This window comes from Phalacrocorax carbo, chromosome 1 (assembly GCF_963921805.1).
Source record: "Phalacrocorax carbo chromosome 1, bPhaCar2.1, whole genome shotgun sequence".
Lineage (NCBI taxonomy): Eukaryota > Metazoa > Chordata > Aves > Suliformes > Phalacrocoracidae > Phalacrocorax > Phalacrocorax carbo.
Genome location: NC_087513.1, coordinates 117,992,774 through 118,019,844, shown reverse-complemented (window position 1 = coordinate 118,019,844; position 27,071 = coordinate 117,992,774). Strand labels below are relative to the sequence as shown.

At 37.2% G+C, this 27,071-nt stretch overlaps 1 protein-coding gene across 2 annotated transcripts in view; it reads right to left on the bottom strand.

The window, feature by feature from the left end:
* DYRK1A (dual specificity tyrosine phosphorylation regulated kinase 1A) overlaps nucleotides 1-27,071 on the bottom strand; it is a 91,913-nt gene that overhangs the window by 46,388 nt on the left and 18,454 nt on the right. The window contains exons 2-3 of one of the 2 annotated variants that reach the window (XM_064471688.1): nucleotides 16,888-16,967; nucleotides 14,887-14,936 (exon numbers count right to left, since the gene is read on the bottom strand). In XM_064471688.1, coding sequence (XP_064327758.1) covers nucleotides 14,887-14,893 — 7 coding nt within the window. In that variant the 5' untranslated portion in view covers nucleotides 14,894-14,936; nucleotides 16,888-16,967. The remainder of the gene's footprint in view (nucleotides 1-14,886; nucleotides 14,937-16,887; nucleotides 16,968-27,071) is intronic. The other variant, XM_064471677.1, reaches the window with a different exon arrangement.

The window sequence follows — 27,071 nt, the reverse complement described above, 5'->3', positions numbered from 1 at the left end:
CAGGGCTCACTGTAATTTGATTCATTTCTCTCAAGTAGCATGAAGTTAAAAACAGAAACATTTCAAGAAAAACCAAAACCAACAACAAAACAAACGCCCACAAAACAAACCAAAAAAACCTGTATTGCTATTCCTTTAGGATGACACTATGACCTAAGAAAATTATTTTTGAAGTGTAACTCACACATTTCCTTCAAAAGCTTTACTGTTTCTAGTATAAACTAGGCAGTATGTATTAAAAAATTACAGCTAACTATTAAAATTGTGGGGTTTTCACACCAATAATAATGATGAGAGCAACACCACTCAAGTACCAGAGTTGTGCAAATTAAAAACCTTTAAATGTTGTCTACATCTTCAGCCACTGTGCATCTATAAACCTTATTTCCAGGTTACAAAAACTCTGTAAGCAGAGACTGGAGTTCACATCTGCCATGACTAGACTCTTCTGTTCCACAAAGTACCATCCCTCTTCTCTAGGGACATTATGGAAGATGCATAAACCAAAGACAACGTGTTCCAATTGCCATGCTTAAACTATAACATTTAAGCCTCTTTCCATCAGTCTCTGGTTTAACATGCCAATTCTCAGAGCAAGCTACTGAGAGAGCTGCCCGTCACATGCATCTGCAGCACCAATACGGGGAGCAATGCAGGCATAGCAAGGTATGCTCTGGCCACCAGAAAAGGCAGGTTACTTCAGTGGGGGTGCAGAAATGGGGTGGGGATGGAAGAAATCATTCCACCATTCCCTGAAAGATATATAAACTACACCAAGGAAAGTCTGACCACACGGTTAGACATGGGTTTGCGTTTGGTTTGGGTTTTCTTGCCTCCACAGAGGTGCAGAGGGAGAAGAACATTCCACCTAAGGAAAGAGACTTGATTGTTTTTAAGGAAAGGGGATTATGTAAAAATATTAATGGGCTCCAAACACTAAATGGACAAGCAATTCGTCAAGGTTCAGCTAGCAACTGTGTTCTGTGGAAAGATCATCACATGTTCAGTTCATAGCATAAATGCTAACTAAGTTCTAACCCCTGCAGGCTTTTAATTCTTATGGAGTTTCAAATACAACTGTGCCAGTGGTCTGGTCAGAGTATACTTCCAGTTTGTAAGCACATACTGAACATTACATTTATAGGCACCAGACACGACTGTACTGTAATGCAAAAGAATCATGATCTACTAACATGTCATGTTACCAAGGGTCAAGGCATTGCAAGTCAAGAAAAGTGAAACAATTAACACACGATCTCTTTATCTTAAAAGGTTAGGTACCAATGCATTTCACAGCTTCAACATTACGGTATATTTTAAAAGCACATTCTCAGTGAAGTAAGAGAAGGAAATGTAATTTGACCTGATTTAGAAGCAACAAAACCTCTCATTACCTTTTTGTTTAGTTGTGGTTTTTTGTTGTTTTTGTTTAGGAAAAAAACCATCCAGAAAGGCAACTTTCTAATCCAAGCATTACTGTAATAAGGCACATTATCTCTTCAGCTCTATGGAATGAATGGGCATATATACCCAATGCTTATGAAACACCCTGCTTCATGTATGGCGGGCAGCTACCACAGTGAGGACTCTGGCAAACATACACTTGAAGATGCACATTTTAACAGAATGACTCTTCTCTACCAAGCAGATGCTAAGATAAGAGGGAAGAAGTTTGAAAACTTCTTCGTGACTGAAAAAACAGGCATATTGGTTGGAGGGCTACATTAAGCCATTGTGGGAAAAGATGTCTGAAAAGGGGTACAGAAGGAATGTTACTTACAGCAGTCATAAACTAAAGTGGTTATAAAACAATCTTCAAAGTAATAGGACTTTATGTTACTACGGTGATGAATTGGGGGGGGGGGGGGGGGCGGGGGAGTATAAAACAAGCATAACATCTGTCACCTATAACATGTTTGTAGAAGAAAATGAGAGCTTGGTAACTTAGTATCCTCATCCAGTAGACTGCCATTGAACCCAACTTTTTACCAAGTGCATCTAAGAGTTTAAAATCCTCATCAGAAAAAAGAGCAATATTGTTTATCATGCTCCAAAGCCACTGCAAAAAACAGGGACTTGGTGCAGAATGAGCAGAAAAAATTCAAACCACCTGCTACTGCTTTGTAGCATCAGTCATTATGCCAAGCAGTGGCAACACATGAAGCTGCTATTTGCCAAAGCATCTGGGTTGAAAGCAATACGGTGTTGTTCGCTGGCATTGCTGTACAAGCTAGCACAAAACTGTTTCAAAATGTCAGTGAGCCTCAGACAGGCTCCTCAAGACTTCTATAGCAATTCGCAGAAATGCTACAATTCTTAGCAACTTCAGAGAGCCCCATCATGTACAAACAGAAGATGCCACAGAGGACTTCCCCTCTTTTTCTCTACCTGTGCCCCACAAAACGGTAAGGGGAGACCTCTTAACATCTCTAGAAACAAAAACAAGTGGACAGAAATGGAAAAAATTGCCTTTGCCATTCTTTGCAAGAAGGAAGCATGGTAGACTCTTGGAAGAGCGCCATGGTACTAGCCACATTTAGCCAATAATTCAATGTTTCAAAATGTCAACAACAATTAAACTTTATGCTACAAAATGTGAATCATATGGAAAGGTAAAGCTGCACAGAGATTAATCATGGACAGACAGTACTACAAGGACTCAAGTCAGAGACAGCCTTCTTCATGTGCTGATAATTACTTCATTGTGGGTTCCACAGCTGTAGGGAAGAAGGAGAAAAAGGTAACCTGATCTGACTGCCTACGTAAGCACGTCCCCAAGGCCATGGAGGGACTTCCCTGAAATGCTTGTGGTATCAAATAGAAAAAGCAAGCCAAACCATCTTCTTGGGCATAAGAAACAAGTTTGTAGTAGCAGTGAAGTCCCCCATCAACTCCACTTCAACCTCCATAGACTCTCAAGGCAAGCAACGTCCTCAGTAATGAGCCACTAAGCACATTCATATTTGGCCACAGCACATTGTTTTCTACCAACATGGAAACTGTCATAATGTTTGCCCAGAGTTTTAGTGCAGAGACTGTGGTTTTCATTGCATATGCTTTGTTTTTCTTACCACTTTTCTTAATGGTCTCTTTCTACTATACTCATGGGTATGACATTACAGTGAACATATCTTGAATTCTCAGTAGGCCTGAAAAACTTGGGAGACACCTCACAGGAGGAAGGGAGATGAGTCTTCTGACCACAAAGCAAACTGGAGGTCTGCACCTAGGCACACTGCAGACTAATGATCAATAGCCAACTACCCCTCTCAAAAGGCACAGGATTCAAGACACTTATCTGTCTGCTTGATTCGGAGGCTGAAAAAAAATGATCTGTGGATAAAATCTTGAAACTTGCTGGTGCTCCTGTCTTGCCTAGGGTTTAAAGCTGCAATAAATAGAAGACTGAGCTAGACTGTTCTCATCATCCAAAAAGAGGCAGCGTGTTTTCCTGTCATGGGGAGAATGCTTCCACACAAGAATACGACCTGATAGGTTCCTACAGCCTTGCTGAGTCTAAGTTGAAACATTTCTCTTCACATTTTCTCCACAAAGTTTCCAATGTCCTGTTTGAAGAGGGAATAGGAAAACACTCTGCTGCAGGAAGCTACAATTCTTCTATTTACAGAAATGCAGGATCAAATAATTTCAGTATATTGGCTTAGTGATGACAAAGGAAAAAACAATCAACTATCTAACCTTGACATGCTCAAGAAGTAACATAGTAAGTGAATGTGTCTAGGCTAATGTGTGCCAATAAGAATGTAAGCTTTGTGTTAAATCCTATTATAAGGAAATGGGGGGGAACCCAAACCAAAGAATAATGGACCAACTAAAGAATGAAAAGAAATGGTTACACTTCCACTCTTTCCTTTGCACTTTCATCTCTCACTCAACATCCTCCTGTCTTTCTTTACAAATTATGATAGCTGTATTGTCCTTAATAAAGAAACCATGCTAGCATGCTTCTGCATACGGAACAGAATTTTTAGAAGTTCTCAGCACTGACCAAAATTCCTACTGAGATAACATGGAGCTTTATCATTTGGTTATCACAGACGCATAGCTGTGCAAACAAAGCTTTTGAAAAGATCTTAAATAAGAATACAAATTTATGCATATATGTCCCAATCTGTTTCTACTTGCCTTTGGTGTAACTGAATCTGCTGCCAAGAGTTAATCTATTTACTATTACCAAATATTTTTAATAGCTATCTATGTATATTATCTGTAAAGTTTGCAGAGCTACTCTAAAAACTAGACTCAATTCCAAAACTGGGGAAAGACACCTTCCCACCTTCTCTCATTTTATATGTTAGTTTGGGTTTCCCGCAAAATTTAGCTAGTTTTTGACAGCTCTGATAAAAGAAGCTACTATTTCTTAATGATGATGCTGCACACTCCACCCTGCTCTACTCTGTTCAAACAAATAAGGAAAAGCTTTATGAAAAACACTAGAAGACTTGCCATCCTTCTTCAGTTCATGTGTATCCAAAATGGCAGATATCCGAGTTCAGCTCATCCATTGGGAACAATTCATCCAAACTATCTTCTCTACATTCATCAGCAGAAGGGGCAATTTGCTTGGAAGAAATGTTTGTGTGTGCGTGCGTGCCTACTACTTTATTTCTGAATACTGAAGGAATGATGGCAGAGACTCAAAGAATAAGGTTGAGAATCAAGGAACGCTGCTTGAAGAAAGATCAATAGTCAGTGGACCCATGCATACAACCCCCTTCTATAATCAAGTAAATTAGATACTACAGTTATTCTGTCTACTCACATGAGGAACTAGACAGACAGGATTTAATTACTGAAGGCCAGAAGCATGTTAGGCATACAGATTCATACTTTGAAATTAACACGCTTGTCCCTTCCCCTGCAACTGTACTAAGGACCCCAGAATGAGCTGGAAAAGAGTCTCCCTGACTCTCAAAAAATGAGCATATTGATGCTTCTCCATGGAGCATCTTACACTGACACTTCTAATAACTTTCTAAGGCATTTTTTATTCCTAAAAACTGATCAACCCTGGCGGATAGTTCATATCTTTGAATAAAGGAAGACCGAAAGGAACGACACAACTCTGTCAGAAGTCCCATTTATCCAAAAGGCGCAATACCTGTCTAATTACCTAGTCTTTGATGAAATTCAGCTAATTCATTAGATAACTGTGAAGCCAATCCGGAAAGGGGACCAAAACACTTTAAGTAGCCTGCTGCATAGACTTGCTTATAAGACACCAATTCACTTTTCTCTAAATTGATCAAAAGCCTCAGATAAGAGGGAGATTAACCATCTTCCTAATGGTTTACTGCAGCTTCTTGGAAAAACAAAGCTACTGCTAATCTTATCAAGGATAACATGGATTTTTGATGGCAAAAAGATACTGATAATAAACTCGGATCTTTGGAAAAAAGCACGATACAAAGTAAAACAATAGCGTACTGTTTTAAAATATCCCTAAACTATAACCAAGCTGTAAATCATGAGCAAGTGTATTTGTGCAAAGCAAAAAATCCATTCTCTTCTCTACCAACCCGTTCCCCTCCTTCCCTGAAAAAATGAAGTAGATTTTTCATTCACATTATATACATCAGAGAGTTACAGGACACAAATTATTCCTGAGCTGTCTTAATATACATCAAGTATTTACATGCATCCAAGTTGAATACCTGTAGCCAGAGTGAGAGACTTCAAGTAAAAAGACGTCACTATAGATCTGGCAGTGTTTTTAACCCAAATCATTGCTCTAGACGAAGTTAGCTCCCAAATTCTATTTTTGGAAACTGCCTTCTATTGAAAAAGTGGAGTATTCAGCCAACTACATTTTGGTGGCACTTTTTCTGAACAGAGGGTGTCAGAATTTTTGCATTTGGATGGCAGCCTATAGAGTCTGGATTTCTCCCAAGAAAAAATGAAGTTTCTCTTCTTGCCTTCCCCTGGAGCTCCACATGCCTCCAGACATAGAAGAAAACACCAAACAAACAAAAAACACAACAACTACTTTTTGCCTTTCTCAAGATTCAAACAGTTGTTGCCTGGGGCCTTTTGCTACCAGTATCTCTGTAGGAATACAAAGCTGAACACAGCATTCTAAACTGAAGTTGCGGAATCCTCACTTGAAAACTGACCAATTGATTTGGGTGGGAAACAGCCTCTTTTTCTGAGGAAAATCTCTTTTCTTCAGAAGAGAAGTCATGAAGACCCATAAAGTCCATAAACTCAGCCTAAGCCAGAGGACAAGAACAACTTTACAGATACAATTTGTCGGAAGATGGAAGAAAAGAGGGCTTTTGAAGAAATCCTACAGGAAAGCAACACAAAATTCTCTCCGCCTTTTTAAGTGAGAAGGAAGTAAAGCAATATTCCTGCAGCTCCAGGTCAGGAAAAAAGTTATATACAGATGTATGTATCTATATATATTATGTATGCATAGCAAAAGGTAAAACAGCAGTGTTTTCTTTTGTTTTGACCAGGAAGAAAAAAACCCAATCTTCTTCCAAGACAACAGTAAGTCCAAAGGGAATGGAAAAAGGATTCTGCCAGTCTTCCTTTAAGGACTAATAGACAACAGTAGACTTAAGAGTTCAGTAAACATGCAACTAGCAGCTGTGTACATGTATACCAACAGGTCCAGCTGAGCCGAGGAAGGTTCCTAAACACAGAACTGTGATCCACTGTGTTCGTAAAATGTTAGAGCATTCATAGCATCCGTTCCAACTAGCACTCTTCCGCAGTAACTCCTGGGAATGTGTGGCAGTCAGCATGTTCCAGGAATCCTTCCCAACAGGCAGCTTTCAGGCAGCCACCCAGTTTTACAGGCTAGGACAGCTAACTAGCACAGATGTGTGCTGTTCCATGTGATCGGCTTCAGTGGCTGGGAACATTCAGTTTACTAACAGAGAGGTGAGCCTTTTTGTCTGTGAAATTTTATTCTTAAATCTCTTCTGACTACATCTGCTCTTGCAGCTCTCTTTTGGCATACTTTACAAATAGTTTCTACTACCTATTTCAGGAAAACCTCCTTCTAAAAAAATGGCAAAACAGAAAAGATTCAACCGTGAATGTGTTTTCTGTAAAGAAATGTTTCTGGGGTGCAAAGACAGACATGTCAAAAGCTATCGTCTAAAAATTGCACTGCTTGCTTGAAGATTTTGGCCTGGTGAATCTGTTTCTTTGCATGATGCTTGGTTTAAAAGAAGCTTGTGCTCTCATCAGACAACTGCACAGTGAGATCAGTCACGAACAGTTAGTTGATACTGAGGATCACCAAGTACAAAACCTACACATGCAAAGATCTTCACAAACCAGCCTAAACTGAAGTACACAAGACCAGCTCATATTTTTTTCACTTATTTATGAGAATCATCTTAGTGCTAGAATCAGTTTTCCTTCAACACCTCAACATGCCAATTTTGAAAAACTGAATTTTGGAGAAAACTCCAGAGATGTGAACATTTACCTTAAAAGAAACACTAGCTTTTGTACAGCACCTTCTGAGACTAAGCACCAGAAATACACTTAAAGTATATGCTATGGATACATCATTTTACTCAGTAAGTCTCCAAGAATCACTCAGCAATGTAAAATGGTCGCTTAATTTTACAGCAGAAAGCTTTAGAAATGTGTAACTTAATATTAAGGAACAAGAGCAAATCAGTTAATAATTACTGCTTTTTTTACAGTCTTTAAGGAGTTAACACATAGCCCACTTAAAGAATCATCGTAATATAAATACATGGAACACTACCTAAAGCAGAGCTGTAAATAAAAGTATGCTGGACAGCCATTGCTTTTCACAGATATTTTGATAAACGTTAGCAAGTGAAATATTTCAAAGGGCAAACTCACCCTTTCATTCCAAGCTAGCACAAAACCTCCATATTACTGGAAGGAATTTGGGGGGGGGTGTTGGTTTTGTTTGGTGGTTTGGTGTTTTGTTTTGTTTTTTTTTTAAATATTTTTAAATAAGCTGATCTGGTACATGTAAGCCAATATTCCATACCTACGTGAAGATATCACCAGTTTTATATTCAATCCAACTCACAGAGAAGGATCTGATCTACTTCTGAGAGACATTACTAGCAAGTCAGAACTCATATACCAGGTGAAATCATATATATTGTTACTAATATATAAAAACTTGCAGTCTCAGTTCAAGCTGTCTAGGCATATTCAGTGACCTTGGAGGAGCATAAAGATGGATGAACGTCTACTACAGATAAGCTAGCATTGAAAAAAGAATCCATCAAAATATGGTCATATTCATCCCACTTCTTGGGCTTTTATAATCGCTGCTGTCTGAACAGAGATCTTTGCGTATTGCCAGAAATAGTTACTTATGCCTCTGGAATGGTGAGACAGCCCTGAGGAACTGTGGACTACAATCACACTATTACAATGCTTCTCTATTCAAATGCCTTACTGCCTCCATAACCAGGTAAAACGTCGCTTGTGTCCACAAACCAGGTAAGAATGAAATCAACTTCACCCACCTTTGCAAACACGATTCTTCTACTTCATTTCCTGGCAGAGCACATCTTATCGATCCTTCTGCATTACATTTCAGAGGTACTGCAAACGAGTGGCAAGTTCACTCCAAGATATTGACCTCAAATAGTCAAGATGCACACATGAATATGAAAATTCTCTGTGATGTTAGTACAGACACTGTGAAACAAGGTAACAGTATTGGGTAGCATACAAAACTTTAGGTTGGATTCTTTGTTCACATGTAAAGTGGATTCACTAAGACAGTGAAACAGAAGTCAGGAGTAGCCAAAAAAGAATCCAGTTAGAAGAACCAAAGCTAACTAGTACACATAGAACTTAAAAATATGCTTGTATCCTCAGTTTTTTAAGAGACCCTTAATAACCAATTTGTTAGGAAAACACAGGCACCAGTAGATTTCGGGGGGGGAGGAGGAAATCAAGAACAAATCTCTCTGCTGTGTCTGGAACAAAACTGCTGCCACCTGTTCCACCTCTATAGCACGTATTTTCAACAACTGTCTCTATCCGCAATATACTAAAATCTAGATCTTCAAAGATATTTAGGCACTTAACTCAGCAAAATGTCAACAGGAGTTAGACGTAAGTATCAATGAAGTGCTGGGCCTCAGAAACAAGGCTTCAGAATATCACTTTGGTTGATGAATCTATGTTGTGCTCCATATTACCCACTGTTGCCAGGATAACTGAAAGGTCAAAACCACAAATTTGATGTCTTACCACCACTCACAAAAACAAATGATTGTTTCTTGCTCTCTAATCTAATCATTGTCCATAACAGCTTATCAACAAATACATATTTTTGAGAATATAGCATCAAGATGAAAATCTGAGAACTGAAGCATTCTCAGTTTTACAGCATTTTCCTAGCTTAATTATGTTCCTTAGTACAGAAGGTTTCAACTAGACCCCATCTAATGATATAAACCAGATGACAAGTATGTCCTCAAGTTGTCTTATGGAAATATCCAAGCTAATAAGCATGGATAGTTGACTGCATATTAAGACATGGAAACTATCGTAAAGCCTGGTAAGAGGAACACTTATTCCCCTACGTATAACTAGGCAAAAAACTCCATCATCAAGTCCTAGTGTATCATATGTTGCTTTGATAAGCTGGTAATAGACCAGCATGGCATACCAGTTAGGCAGCAAGCTAACAAAACGTGTGGTCACCACTGTCCGGATAGCATTTAATATAGACATGTTAGAAACCATACATCAAGGGATGAATTGAACCAAATAGGAAACAGCAGTCTGACTAGAAACAGAGAAATAACAGTTTTTAAGAAGTCACAAATTTCAGCAAGATTTTTGATCAATATTTGCACAGTTCTTGTACCCCACCTACCTGATAAAGTATTACCAACAGAATTCCTTCCAGGATCTATCAAGTACTCAGGACTGGCTGTTAAGAGAGCCATCTTTGGCTTCTCTCTCTCTGTATCTTAAAACCTAACCCCAAAAGAATATAACTGTTCAGGGATGGAGGAAGAGGTCATTTACATCTGACTGCATGATTTATAAAACAGGATGCCTCCTACAAACATTGATTCCCCTGCTTATGGATTCTACGTGGGACAGAACCCATAGGAACTGAAGTGGTGCATGTTTAAGTTAAGCCACTATTAAGGTTGTTTAGTCCTAGGGCTGGTCAAAACTGATGAATTTAGGGTATTCTGTCTCCACAGACAGCAAATCCAAATAAAGCTATTGCTGTGTGCAATGGAAGATTTGCACCCTAGGATGTACTTTAGGAATGTGAGACTTCAGATGTGATTCCTATAGAGCTGTAAAGGGCAAGGTCCTGAACTAGTGTTGCCCATTGGCGAGTTCAAGGGAAGAAGTTTGCTCTAGATATAAACCAATGGCCTTCCCCTGAAGCACAAGACTAAGATTCACTTCAAAGCCTATCCCCACTCCAAACTTCACTCAAAAACCTCCCAACCCAGACAAATAGTATCACTCCGTGAACACAGTTTGCTAGGAAAAGCACACAAAACAGGACAAAAAAGCTGTCTGTTATACCATATGATGCATAAGACAGGAACGGTCACACTAGCAAACACCTGAGCCAGTCAGTCAACATGGTATAGCACAATGCCGAGACTGTATTAGCAGGTCTAAATGCAGTCTAGCCATCGTATTACTGCATTACCCAAGAGAACCTTTACTTTTCATTCACAGACTGAACACTCTGACACCACAGGGGCCTTTTCATTACAGCTGCTCATTTGATGACTTTAAGGGCTATAAGAAAGACTCTATATTTGTAGTCTTATGTTCATTGTAGACCTTCAGCATTCTCAGTGGACTGACCAATAATTCTGGAAATGTATAATATTTTTTATAACAGTTAAGATTGTAATTCTTTATCTGAATTTTATTTTTTTGATCAAATTTTTCTGAAGTCTAAGTGAGTCTTTGCTCTTAGAAACAGATAACAGAAATAAATTTCAGCCTCGCAATGTAGCTGCTGTAGCTCTACTGTTCATTAAAAAAATGTCCTCATCACTTAATACTTTGTAGAAAACATACCTGAAAGAAAGTTTTTAGAAGAGGACCACATAAACCAGGATATAAAATGAACAGAAATCACTTTTCCAAAACATTAAAACTATAGATGTGCATCTTTAAGATACTTTTATTTCAAGCATTATGCAGCAATGCAATGCTTCTGAAAGTGCAAAGCTCCTCTGAATCTCCTACCTTGATGGTCCCCTGAGCTGACATCTCAACTCTGCCAGCACAGGAAAGGGAGACTCAGCTGCAGTGGCTAGAGCTCTGTGTCCTCCCTCCTCAAGAAACAAGCTGCTGTTGACTACTGCCACCCAATGCCCCTGTGAGCCCCACTAAGTGCTCTTACGAACAGCCTAAGAAAGAATATTTCAATTACTTTTGCTGCAAAACACAAACTTCCAGACATGAAAAAAAAAAACACTAGACAACAGGGCTTTCTACAGGAGTGCACACCTATCTCTCTTAAGAGGAAGAGAGTTGCTCTCTCTTAAGAGGAAGCAAATTAAATAAAAACAGAGGCCTTTCAAGATTCTTTAGTTTAGAAACCAGAATCAGAATTTAGAATCAGCCTGTTCCTGCATAAGAAAAGTAGCATTCTCCACCAGGCTATACTTCCATGCCAAAACCCTGAAACAGGATTTTTGCCATTTGTTTCCTCTTAGATGAGGACTAAGGCTGAAAACTTAAATCTTCAGTATCATGGGTACTAAGCAATTTTGGAGGAGGGGGGAAAAACTCTCTTTTAAATAGGCAACTTCTTTTTAAATATGGATGCATTAATCTAACTTTAGCTGTCCAGGTTTTCACATTTCTGATCTCAAATACAGAAAGTAGAGCATTAATCTAGTCTCTTGACTTCAAGGTTATCATTCATTGAGGTCAATGACTCCATCTCTGAAAAGCAGAACTTCCACTTTCAGGATGATAACTGTTGCCCTTCAGTAAGCAACTGTGTTCAACTCCTTCCTGACTGCTTTCTCACAACTGCTGACAAAACACTAACAGCCAGAAAGACAGCACCAACAACTCCTGCAAAGGGAGTTATCTATGTAAAAATAGTGGTTAACCCTAAAAGCATTCTTATTCATGCGAAGTCCTCATTAGCTACCTCTATTTAAAAGTTCCACTACTAATGAGCAACCCTGTCTCTTACTTTATTTTCTTGCTATCTCCTGTTTATGTTAAACTTCTGTTTGTCTGCCCAGACAAGACCTGAATGTGCAACAAAAACTGCCTATAATGATAGTGTCAAATATGTGAACAAGTTACTGACAGACAGAATCAGTCTAATTGGAATGAAAGTCACCAAACAGAAACGAAACCAGAACCAGCCCATGCCATGCTTCAGTATTGAATTAGCACACAGGCCAAATGTTTGCTCATTTATAACCCAGTTCTGGTTTTATGCCAACAACATACATCTCTCAAAAGACACTCCAGGCATACAATTACTTAAGTGGAACTGTAAATAGTACAGTCATCATTTCCACAAGAAGACACAGGTAAGTGATAAACAGGTGATGCTCCAGTAAGTTTCCGGAATTCCCTGGTAAAACTTAAAGTAGCTCTCAACAAACTAGTTCAAAGGCATATCAGTGGATCTGGTATAATGTAATACAGATGAACTTCAAAATACAGAGCAGCAATATTGGACACAGTTTTTCTGGCTACAGAATAACAGTGGGGGTTTTTTTTTTGCTTTGGTTTGGGTTTTTTTTTACTACTGACACGTATAAAAACTTCAAAATAGCTACAGTCTCAGTGAAATCAGTAGCTAAAATATTAGGAATATGAGACATGAGAGACATGGCCCAAGTCTAAAATAACACCTGAACACTTGCAAGACTATAAACTCAACACAATTCAAGAACTTCCTTGAAGTCTTCACTCTGCATTTGTTATTTTAATAAGCAATGTAGCTGCAGGGTGGGAGGAGGAAGGCAAGTATCTATGCAAGTATTTACTTTTTAATTGTTCTTGCACTATTCTTACTGAGTAGTATTGAAATGGCTTTTTTTCTTCCTTTTCCAAACATGAAAAATATTTTTTTTTAAGTTAAGAACAAAGTATTTTCATGATGAAGAGAAGAATTTGATGTAACTATTGTTTTGATCTGTTTTCTACATTCAGCTGTACCCCTGAAAATGTGAATGTGTTAAAGAAATAAAGTTAATAAATGATAAATTAAATTCTACCGACTAATTAAAAATAAAATAACTACCCTACACCTCTTTTTAATGATTTTACATGATCAGACTTCTGGATCAGTTTATATAGGCATAAGAATTGGATAAAAATACTATAATATTTATATACTATAATATTGATATACTATACATGTCTATTTAAGACATAACCAATAACAGTTACCCTGTTTCCATGCTGCTCTTAGTATGCAGAAATGTCCCAAATAATATTGTTCAATGGTCTTGTGGGAGATCTAAATCAGGAAGAGATCTGTTGTGTTTTCATATAAAGTGCATCATCATCAAAAAGCAATTCAGAACATGCAGACTCTTTTTCCTTCCCTTCTGCTTTGACGAACAATACTTCAACAGTAACTGTTACTACCTAATCTCCTCTGAGAGGATCAGCATGAGGTATTAAGGAATGGATCCTTCTAGAAGTTGTACTTTTGGTTTAGTAGATCTATACTTGTCCCTTACACTCTCAACTGAGGTATGAGTCCTCTTCTTACAAAGGTTAAGAAAAGACAAGAAGCTTTAAGCTCTTCAAAAGCTTAAAGATCAGACAACTAATTATTTTTAGTTGTATATTCCTAGGCTGCAGCTTACTAGAAAAATCAAAGCCAAAACCAGAAAGGTCTTTTGTTATAAAAACAACGCATTTTTATAAGGTAGCCTCCACAAAGACGAGGAAAAAAAGTAACAACCAACCACACAGTAACACTCTGCTTAACAGGTGCAGGACACGATGTAGCAATCCACTTAGAAAACATGAACTTTTAAAGGCAAGATGAATCCTTGCCTGGAAGTACACAGCACAATCCCAGACTTGATTCTACCACACCACAAAAATGTGAACAATTTCCAGTATAATTATCAGCATAATAACTAAAACCATAGTAGCAGTAATAGCACTGGCACTTACGGTGCCTTCCTTTCACAAAATGTCCTGGAGAGAGTGACTTTCAAAGTGCAAAGAAGTAAAAAAAAAAAAAAAAGTATGTCCTGAAATTTTTTTTTTTTTAATCACAAAGCACATTCTAAGGCATTAGTTCTGTTATATCACAACATGCACTTGTAATGCATAAACATGTCTGAAATATAAATCTAGCTTCTCCTATAGCGAGCTGAACTTCCAGCTTTGCTTTTTGCAGAGCATTTCACAGAAAGGCAGTACAGATCTTATAAAATCTACAAGTTAACAAGATTGACAAAAAAGCAGTTACTGAAAATCTTTCAGTCCTCCAAACAGTACCTTAAAGGGCCTTCTCTATATGTGTCCTACATATCATAGGTGCTAATAACGGGGCAAAAAGAGAAGCCAGACATGCTGCAAATTCATTTTTTCTCGTTAGTCAAATTGGAAAATCAGATTCAGTATCACCATTTCTTCATATTTTCACTTTTTCTTTTAAAGTGGTGGACCTGAACTCATTTTTGTGTTTTCAGCTTAAGTGGTGATCTAAAATTCAAGTATTCCAAGAGAGAAAAAGTGAAAAAAATCCTCCTCCTCAAGAGGATTGTTTCCCCCAGTTATGCTGTGGTTAATTTTAGGGTTTTAGAGTAGGTCAGTTTCCAGTGAAATGAAGTGATGCCCATTATAACAAAGAAATTTTTTACCCTATAGAAGCTTTCACCCTTTAGCTGAAGGTAGCTTAGACATTACCAGGCATCTCTGATCAGTCACCCAGATCAGTCACCCACAGAAGCCAAGCCCTGTTGAAAATGCAAAAGAATCATCCTCAATAACCACAAAACCTTTCAATGTCTGGCCTGAGCTCTCACCAGCTACTTTGAACTTTAGAAAGGTATCAGCAGAGTCGTCATATGACTCTTGCTGTTACTGCATTACAAAATAATTACAGTACATTTTCTCATTTTAAGACATGTAAACCGTGTTTATTCTCAAAACCTCGGGATACTAATATTGGCTCTCCTAACAAACAGAAAACTGCAAATAAATCTTCCTTGTCTAACTTCCAACTTACGTGACACTGACACATCAGAAGCCTGAAAGTCTTTGTCAAGGAACCACTGTTTTTCACTCTGTATTTATCATGGGACTTCTGAATAAAGAATTTGGGCTTCAGAAGATGGAATTACTACTTAAAAATCAAAATCTTGTACATATTTCTATTCTTTAAGCTCTCCGTCATCAGAAAACATGAACAAAACTCTAAGTGCTTAAGTTTTAAATCAGATTAATGTATTGCAATATGAAACTCAATTCTCTCTAACAGTGTAAGATAATGAAGGTACTATTTCATAATATTATCTCTCCTTTCAGTTGTGGGATGAACACTTTTAAACCTTTCAAACCATTTTCTCAGTATTTAAGTTGGACTATATTTTAATCTATACTGCAACAAGCAAATGTTCTACAGTGTTATCAATTGCAATGACTGCCTGCTAGACATAGCCCCACAAATTTGATGGCACACTGAAAGATTAAACTTTGAGACTTTAAATGCTATTCCTCTAGATTTATACATTTAAAACAAATGAAATATCCCATCAGAAAATTTTTTCTTTCTCCTCTTCTTTGCCCCACCTAACTTTAGAATTCTTTCGACCTGGTTTTACTTGCGCTATCAACATACAACTTACAAACATTCAACTGAAATGAACGAATGTTTAGTTTTCACAGAATGAAATATCCACTTACAGCATCTTGGCCTTAATCCAACATACTCCATGTAAATATACCCTCTAAAGCTGTTTATGCATGAACAGCTGATGCAACTGAAAACTGTCAATCAGGAGATGATCTGCATGCACAAAAATCTATTTAGCTTTTTTTTTTTTCCTTCCCCCAAGGATTCATTGGTTTTAAAGCTGAGCAAGTAAACGAAAGATCTATCTTATGTGTACTTCACTGTTAAAGGCCTCAAAATATAAATCACAGAATTGTTCTTTGCTGAAATAAGGGCATTTGGGTAAAAAGAACTACACCAATCCTCCTATACAACCTAAATTTTATTCTACTTCTGCTGATCATGATTTTTCATGTCAAAATATCAACCATCTTTCCAGCAAAACAGCATCACTAAAAATAAGCTATTTAATCTGCAAATACACTTGGCACTTACTGTATTTTGATTACCAAAAAATTGAACTCCCTAAACCATTAAGAATGGCTAGCGACTTGCAAAGGTGTGCAAAGTTCCTATCTGCAATTCTTGAGAAATCTTATAGTAACTGGACATAAGCATGTGATAAGACATAATGAACTCTTAGCTATTAATTTGATACACACTTTTTCAGATGGATCCATAACATTTATTTAAAAGAAAGTTAATGAATGATTGAAATTGTGTCACTAAGCAGGTGACATAAATCTGTCAGCAAGTTAGGGGCATAAAAAAGGGGTTATAACAAACAGGACAAGACTAAACCTACATTTAGTTAGCATCTTTAAAAGCAAATCCTTTTTTTTTGCGTAAAACTTTGGAAACAATATGTCCATTCAGGGGAACCATTTTCTTCCTGGACAGCTGCAAAAGGCTTTCAAAGGGCAAAGAAAGATTTCAAAATTCCACAGGTTCTTAAATATTCTACTAAGGTCAGAATAACATTATTTTGGGGGTACAGAAATGGAATAGAAACAAAAAGTAGATCGAGAACATCAAAGATTTTCCCTTCTAAAAGCCCTTGAAAATAAGATCACCTGTATGCATCGTCTTCTTTCAAGTCTCATATCATCCTGCGGGGGTGTGGGGGACGGGGGGAGTCCAGCAGCAAACAACACTGTAAAATGAAGAAAAAAAAGAAGTAAATGTAAATACAAACTAATAAGATACCTAAAAAATGTAAATCTCCATTCTGCTAGATCCACATAGTGCTTAGTTCAACCCTAGCTCTCAGGTATAATCACAGAGCTAAACCAAGGAAGTTCCAACAGAAAATGAAGGTTTCCGACAGCAGAAGCAGAGACAGACCGAAGACTATCTCCCACTGTCATCTGCAGTTAGAAAAAAAAAATATCTAAGTGTCAGAATTTCAGGGATTAACTTAAACTTCAACTGGTCATAGAACAGTTCTGAAAATTAAGGTCATCCAAAAAAACCCCTCTTCTCAAACCTGCAAAAGTAAAATTCTTGGTAGTTACCCATCTTTGCTAAGCCCTTAAATATGTGGATTTCTACAGAAACTCAGGACAATATTTATAAAACATGACTGAAATTCTGTGGGATTTTACCAAATCAGCAAACTATAGAACTATAAGTGCACATAAATCCATAAATGTACAAGTCCTTTTTTTCTTCAGATCTCATATGAAATTGAATTAGGTTCACCTTACACCGAATTTAACATATGCTCAGAAAAATAAAATTATAACTTTCTACATGACAAAGAAATATAAAGACATGAGTTTCTATGAAGAAACCTCTAACAAAAATTAAAAAGAACAGTAGGATTATGGGGGGAAAACCCAAACAAACACAAAACACACACACCCCCCAAAAAAACCCAAAACACCACACCCAAAATACAGTACCCAACAACCAACCGACCCCTGGTCCAAGTATTTTTCAAGTATTTGCTTTTCACTTGTTCTCCAACAAAATATCATTGGTACTCTACAACCTATGAAAATAAGAAAACCACTTACAAATTACTGAGAATTTTTAAGAACCTCTGCAAATTACCTTACAGCTCAAATTGTGGAGTCTAGATTACTATTTAAACATCTCCTGATACGTGTAACTCCAAGAAAGTGTGTCTAGCCTATAATGCACTTAGATATTGCAAAATGAGCAGAAAATATTGCAGTTCACTCTATTTCTTCTTCAACAGTGACTGTTTAAGGACTGCATATACCCTAAGCCCAGCTAGCTTTTCTGCCACCACACTGGCTTCTTCCTTGTGCCATGGAAACCTGACATGCACACACAGATACACACGCACACAAAAGGGGGTGGTGGGAAGACAAGGAAGAATTTGTACGTTATACATGTAGGACTATATGTTGCAGTGGTTCCACTGTTATTTTATGAGCAGGTGAATTCTTGCTGTCATGCCTCCAAAAGCTAGAGGGGGCAAACAAAAACTGGCCGTCCCACATCATGAATCAATACCCTTAGTTCTTGACTACCAAAGTTCCAGAGAGACCTAGAACGTCACTGCCACATCCACAGTAGCCATGAACTTAGCAAGGCTGAGGCTACTACTGCCTAAGGCTACACAAGATCCTACAAGCTAGGCGCTCTCATGCCTAAATCACTTTAATTTGGATTAAACATTCAGTCTGGTAGGTATTGTAGGTGTGTAGATCACACAGGTAGACACATTGTCTTACACTGAGCTTAGTCCCACTAAACTCAGCAGAGGCAGTCACTTGTGTTCAAGAACAAGAAAAAGGAATGAAGAGCAAACTCTTTTTTTTTTTTTTTAATACACTAAATAGCCCCTGGATTTAAAGAAACAATAGAAGTCCTGGAGCATTAAAATGGTGCCATAAAAAAAACAGTATCTATGGGCACTAAGATTATAGAAAGCCTTGTCCAGTAGTAGCTGCAAGGACTGAAGACATCACTCTCTTGTCTTTACCACCTTGTAGCTCAAATACAGCAACGGTCACCATTCATTTGCATCAGTACAAGGCCAATTTCAATACTAAACCAGCTTAGTTCGAAACTATCCACAAACCTGGTTTGAGCAAAGCTAGCTCATTTTCAGCCAAAATAGACTGTAGCATGTTCATACATTGTCTTCTGCCAGTTCTACAATGGGTATGGTAAGCTCCAAAAGCAGCACATTAGCACATCTCCAGTACTTTAGAACAGCCTAATGTTGTATCAAACTGACTGCAATGCTAGCAACATTGTACAGCACTGTGGTGGGCAACAGACTGCCAACTCTGTTCCAAACCACAGAAAGAGGAAATCAGTTGATAAGAACTTACTATCCAATAAACACAGAGACTACCAAGTTACAGCTACAGAACTTGAAATCACACAGCTAATTTTGTATAAGCAGTAAAGCAACTTCAAACATATGGGAAGCTGTGGTTTTTGCTAATTGGAAAATAATCTAGAATATTTTAAGATCACTCACAATACTAACTCTGAAAAAGTATTTATCTTGCAAATAATTCACAAAGGTATGAGAAAGGAGAAACCAAACTGGAAAACGAACACACACAGACCTGAATTATTTTAGAATTTAGAACACAACATTAGAGTTACTGGCTATAAGGAAGAGTTGCTGATGCAACTATAAAGTCTGTAACAGTTTATTAACAGGGAATCAATATATCCACACACTTCACAGCTAACCAACAAAATTTATCCATCACAAACCAACGTGTTTCTTCAGCCTCCTTACAACTCTCCAATAATTGCCAGCATTCGGAAGAACAGGACAACTAGCATGGAATTAAGAGCCAGAGTGAAAAGGCAGATGTCTACTGTAGCACTGTATTCTAAGAAGGGACCCACAACATAAAAAGTAATTTTAAAACATTGGCACAGAACAAAGCCAGTGAGTTACTGTGATGGTAACAGTATCACAGACGGACAACATAAAACGGTTACATTTTAAACTTCTTTTTAAATAGATACAACCTTATAGCATGTAATAGCTGCAGGGGCAACATATTAAACTCAATAACGGAGTATCTTCTGTTGCGCCTCTGCATTGCCAAGTTCTTAAAGCCAGAAGGCCTTTTACACAGCCTGTACAAAGGCTTCCTGGTTTAGATAATAAATTGATAATAAGAGGAGGCAAGAACAAATCCTACTCATTGCACAGTCTGTAAGATCATTACTAAGATGACTAAGAATCCCCTTAGTAATAATAACATTTACTGGGATTCAAGAACCCAGTTTGATCTACTTACTGGTACAGAACAGAAGCCTATTGGAAATAAAGGAGTAGAGGGAGGAAGAGATGACAAGAAAGGTGTTGAAAAGCAAATTATTGAAAGTGATATGGCAAACAGAAGAATAAAAGCTGAAGTCTTTCATTTAAACAAAGAGAGAGCAGTTCTTAGAAATCAACTGTGTACGAATCTACCATGCTAAAACTTCACTTCATGCTTTTATTTCCTATTTTAATTACTGTTGCTTTCTACTCTTAATCTTTCCTACCCACACAATGCTCCTCTGATCTCCTGAAAATACTGATAATGGGATTACCTATCCAAAGCCACTCCACATTCGTGAATAATTTCAAGTGTAGAGTTCAGCTTTACTACAAAATGTTTAGTTAAATAAGCCAAAGATGCTGAGCACATTTTATCCCAGGTTATACTCCACCATATTATAAAGACGGTGACTGTGAAAGACAAAGCTTTGACGTGTCTCTAACTTTTCCTTACACCGTAAGCCTAGTTTGCCTGTTAGCCTCTTTAAGGACTAATGTTTTATTCCACTGTATTCTATAAGACCATCCACACCTTCCTTCAAAACACTAAATACCCAACTTATATCAACAGGTTCACTGTATATCAAGGTTGGTTTCAGAGCAACCAAACTTCTAAAACCCTAAAAGTTAAAGTACAAAAACCATTACCAACATCTCTCTGAAGAAGTTTCCCCATCCTTCCCCATTTCTCTTCTTTGTGTTTGCCCGGATATCAATCAGATTGTGAGTTTTTGCAGATGTGGACATTTTTATTATATATGGGCAGAGCAGGAAGCCAGTTCAGCTGAACCTAGATGCAGCAGAGCAGTAAGGCTAATATTTTTTTAAACTATATTATTTCATAAACTTAAGAATGTAAGTCATATAGTATGTTGCATACTTAGTTTACATAACAGATATTAATTTAAAGGATCTAGAGTTAAAAGATTCTATCCAATGCAAGCTTGCAAAGTGTTAAAGGCAACTAACATAAACACCTTTAAAGAAAGGCCACATTTTCAGTACAATTTTGCTTTAATTTTAAGCATATATGAAGAATTCTTTCCATGACAAATTTATGTAAGAGTTTTCAGAATATCAACAATAGCATACCCAAGAGCTTGAACTAAAAGAAGTCTGCTGGAGAGGGTTTTAATTTTCACATTTTACTAATTAAAACACTTTTTACAGAGATTTATCATCCTTATTCAGTATCACTGTATTATAAGATTCAATATGATGCCTCCAGTAAAAACATGAACATTTTTAACTAATCACAACATAGTTCTGGAAGTTCTTCCTCTGTGAAAAAGTAATTTTGTAAGTTCTAAAGTCATACTCATTAAGTATCAGAGAAGTCTGCATATTTCAGGACTACACACACTGTTGTCAGAGATGAACATAATTCAGGTCACTGACCTTCAGTAAATGCAGGCAGGCCTGTTGCTAGCAACATAAAATATAAATACTTACTTAGAAGCAAAAGTAATTATTTATTTATTTGTGAGGAAAACTATCCTGAGGTACACACCATTAAATTGACATTATTACCATACTGGAATATAATGGATCTAGACATACATAAATCTATACAATAGCAATTTCTTAAGCTGTTGTTATTCTGCATCTCAACAGCCTACTCTTGAAACCACACACAAACAACCAAAGATGTTGCTTGGCATAAGACATAGGGGCAAAAGATTCACCAAATACAGCAGATTTCATGTATTATTTAAAAATACTGCATAATAAAATGTGAAATACAACCAATGCTACTGGAATTTAAAATAAACAAACAAACAAATACATCTTATAGGGTGCTAGCAATTGTCAACTTCTAGGCCTAGTTCTCTGAGAGACACAGCTGAGGAATTCCAAAATCTATGTTCTTACAGCACCTAGCACGTACAGTGTCTTTTGTTACTAAGTAAAATCCTGTTGTGTTTAGATGTACAAATTAACACACATCTGAAAACCAAGTGTGTGCGTGCACACGTATTTACTGCTTCTGTTCCACTTAGGACCAAAAGATGTGACGTTATATACGAGAAATAATTCAAAGGAAAGGAAAGGGAAAAGAAAAGGAAAGGGAAAAGAAAAAGAAAAGAAAAGGAAAGGGAAAAGAAAAGGAAAGGGAAAAGGGAGAAGGGAGAAGAAAAACAAGAAACGAGACTACTTTGTATATCCAATGTACAAAGCAGAACTCAGTAAACATCTCAGCTTCACCACAAAATCATATACATAATATCAAAAGCAGATATGTTTTCCACATGAAACCCCAATATATCCCTCCACTTTCATGGACACCTGCATGTTTCTATACCTGATAGCCAATATTCTGAGTACTAAGCAAAATACAAGTAATTTGTGATCAGCATCACATTTAGCATGTTCCCAAAGAAGTCACAGATCCACGTCTCCATGTTTAAGCGCTTTGGTATTATGGAAAACCTATTAGCTGAATGCTTTCAGTTAAATATTCAGCAACTACGTTAAGACTTATCTTTAGGTATTAAAATTCATAATTCAATTAGAAAAAAATAATACACCTCTCTCCAGTTTAGTTTGCGTATTCAACAGAACTATGAGCACAGTCACCTTCATATGTCAGTTGACCCCGTACTTAAGAAAGGGAATGCTCAAACTTTGGGAAGAGGGCATTTTTGTACATGGCTGGTTTTCAAGTTAGGGTGAAAAGACAACAACTATCAAAACTGAGTTTACAGTAGACTTCACCAACATACCATTGATCCTATGAGCTTGTATTATACTTTGTATTCCCAGTGAGTTTTAAATGCATACTGCTCAACCAGAAGACTATGCTAGTCTCTAGATCAATATTTGTGAGATGCTTTGAAACAACTGCATCTAAACAATTTCTCTTGTATACTCTAAAATTACTTTCAGTGTTCCAAAAAGCACTAGTTCCTCTAAAAAGGATATACTGTGAATGACTAGTTTCCCTCCTATGCCAGATTTACAACATGTGATGCAAGAACCCATCCTTAAAGTGTGAAAGCATGTACAAGCAGCTTTACTGAGATCACAGAGTTTCTCACCCAAATTCAAATCTGGCAAAGGCAGAACTACAGTTGCAGTTGAGCAAGAATTTCTTCTCAGCAGCAGTACCACTTAAGCAGCCTGTATCCTTTCCACCACTACCTGCTGGGCTGAGACAGTGCTACTATTACAGGGTCACTCAGCAAACCGAACTGGGGAACTGACCCAGGTGGAAAAACAGGGAGCAGGGGGAAGAAGGAAAAAAAAAAAAAAAAAAAAAAACAAAAAACAAACCCACACCCCACCAACCGCAACAAAAACCCCCACTATTTTTTATCCCATATCAGTTCTCTAATCTGGTCCACTAGAGGTGCACAGCAGCCTGGCAGCAGGAATAAACAGGGGCTTCTTAGGCCAGTATCAGTGTCAAAATACTAAACACTGAAGTGCACGTAATTTTATCATAGAAAACCTACAATGATGTCACACCACTATTAATTCTGTAAGACTTCAGAGCGTCATCTGAATCTCTGAAATATCTGATTTATAACACACACTTCTTTTAAACCTATCCTTTTCCTGAAAAGAAATACATAGCTTCTAAAAAAAATATACTGCTTTCTGTGTAAGTGAAGTAACTGAACAGTGTAAAACTTATACTTGACCCATACAGCCAGACAAGTCGGGATTTGTTTTTTAAATATTTATTAGCTCATGTGAACCCCAGAATAAAGGCTATGGGTTTAGGAAGAATTAAACTGACACAACTGGGGGGTAGGGGGGAAACCCACACTTATGCTAATAGAAAAGTTCAAATACTTCAGATTTTTTTAGATAATTTGGATATGATTCTTTCCTTACTCATTGACTGAAAATACTAATTTTAGAAGCACAAACTTAAAATATTGTTCAGTATACTGACCGTATAAGGCACAGATTAGAGGGGGCAATGATCATTTTTTCCACCCACTTAATAGTGTCAGGCAAAACAGTTATGTTTTAACTGTTTTGGAACTGCAAAGTCACGCCCCTGTATTTACATTCCCCTCCTTCATCCAAAAACTGCAGAGATGCTACAGCAGGAGGTGGCCATCCTCTGCAATATCAGCTACATATTCACTACTGTTAGATGAAACAACTCTTATAAAAAAGCATTTCCTTCTGTACTGTTTAATGGCCTCACTGAGTACAAATGCGATTACTACGGAGCCCCATTTACATGGTCCTTGAAAATAATTCCACCTCAAATTTACATAAGCATGAAGTCAACAGAATTCCAGGAAAGGGAAGGATATTTATGAAATCCAGGTATTTTTGAATTATTTCTATGTCATCTTACAAAATGCAGATATGAGAATTTAATTTTTCATGTTAACACACACACCCTATCTCTGACTTCCTTAAGAGGTGACATCTAATAAGCAACTGTGTATACTTTTTTTTTTAAGAAATAGAGCCATTTTAGTTAGTATGTTAAACATAAACTAAACAGGAGCATGCAAAGAAAGTCATATTTTAGAGTAGAATATCCATGAAGGCTGTAAACTAGTTTATCCAGAGTAATTTACTCCCACAGTTGTGAAATGGTTTTCAGAGCTGAGATTTTTCTATAGATGTCCTCAAAAAGATTGATCATTTCATTTACAAAAACTGTTTCTGTTCCTTGTGGTTGGGAAAAGAACTTTAAAAATGCAAAGCCAAACATATGCCACTATATATTTGCATTCATTGGTTTAGAACTTCAGACCTAGAAAGTCTCAAGACTTCCTACTTCTCCATCATTTTTTCAGCCATAAAGCAAGCAAGCAAACAGAATTAAAGGAATGCCTAAAATCTCCACAGAAAGTGGCCAAACATCACTCTGTTTACAGGTCTTTACTACAATCTTGATATTACTAGAGCTTACTATTCTTCCAATTTAATGGTCACTAACTACTACTTCTGTTCTTTGTTGCACCCTTTATTTACAAAACAGGCTCTACTTCTCAGAGACCTGTCAAGACTGGGCACTCAGATGCAGCTACTTCAACTTTTTAATCCTAGACTGGAGGTGGGACAGCAGTTGTAGTGCTCTCCAGACAACCAATGCATACTGAAATGCTTTTACTTCTCAAAAACTGCAAGAGCTCAGACACACATTATACATACGTATAGATATACACACAAATATGTAAGGGAGGTAAGGGCAGTTGTTCTTCTCTGCAAATACACACTATTTTAACTGCAATGCCTTAATATTGATGAAAACAGGAAATCTTATTTTTCAACAGGCAAATACAACAGCTTCTGTCCAAAAGTTTGCTACACCACCTATTAAAAAAAGAATTCCAAGAACTGGAAGAAAATAAAATGACATCTGAAAGGTATAGTATTTTCACAGCTACCAGGGTTTTTAAGAAAATTTTATGACACATTCAAGAGACTTCTGTTTTCTAAGTGACCCCCATCCTTATCAAATTTAGATGTTACTGGGTTTAGCCATCATTTCTGTTTCTTTGTTTTAACTGTTTGCTTTTTCTTTCCCCTTTTAATTCTGCCCTGAAGCATGACAAATTCCATATCATGCTGCAATGTACTGGTAACAGGAACCAGAAATTAATAAACTCATAGGTTATTATCAGTACATTTCAGTAAACATTACTGTAACAGAATTGATCAAAAACAGAGAGAATGTAAAATCTTACTCAGACCACAACAAACTCCATTACAAAAATACTTTAAATACTTATACAGATTCCTGGGAAATGATCTGTAGAGCTGCTACAGATGCTAGATCTGTAGATCACATGCCTAAATGAAATAAGACTACTTCTCCTTTTCAACTTTGGCAGCAGATAATTCCGACATTACTTTACGTATTTCAAGTACATTTACAACAACCTAGATGTTTGTTGCACTGATACAGTAGTACCTTTAGTCTTTAAGGCTTCCAAAATATTATAATACATGGAGATATGCACACCTATAGTCTCACAAAATTAAAAAAAAAGAACAACCAGCCACAAACAACTGCAAACTGCTGGCTAGCTCTGTAAATAGATGGTGTTTATTTATAAGACTTTGGGTAAGTGGCTTGTTTCAGCCATACGTTGGTTTGTGTGCCTTCTGAAATACTTTTTAACCTTTCAAACACACCATGGACTAACTACTGTTTAATTGATTCCCATATGACAGCTCCAACTGACAACTGTGGTGCCACAATCTATCTTTGCCTTTCATTATTCAGGAGATTTAGGCTGGACAGGTGCACACATAGCTAGGTACCCTCTGGTCATTTGTTAACCACATACCTGCGTCTTAAAACAGACTTCACCCCATAAATCCCCATACCTTTTACCAAAGCAGGTATACTTCTGATACAGAAAGCGATAATAAAGAAGTACTGCTGATATCCTTTCCACTTTAACACAACAAATCAGATTTAACCACCTAGGCTTCACTTCAGGCTGAAAAACTGAGGCTTGTCTACTTCCACTTTGTATCCAAAGAAACTAAATGAAAATATTTAGTTCTCAAACATCAGAATTTTCCTTAATGCTTCTATCAGACTTCACACACTTGAATGGGTTTTTCTGGGGACGCTTGTCCAGAGATGTTTCTGAGCCACTGCACCTAAAAGGAGCAGTAAAATGAAGAAATTTCTTCAGTTACAAATACATACTTTTTATCATCCTAGAAATCCTGCAGAACTCAATGTAAACCTTCTCTAAAAACTCAGAATCTCTAGCCCTTAAAAATCAATCAATAAGCTAGCCAAAACATAGGTCTTTCCAACAAGACTTCAGCCACATCATTCTGATGGTAAACTCACCACTCACTAGGAGAAAAATATTAAAATTACTATATCTAGAGCACAATCATTTAAGAAGCCTGGCATGGAGGATGGCCTCAGCCCTAAGCTTTCTCCTTTTTATTCTTCTCTCAGGGAAACAGACAAGACACAGTCTGTCTTATCACCAGGTGATAATTTTTATGCAGGACAAGTTCATAAGCTTCACATTTATA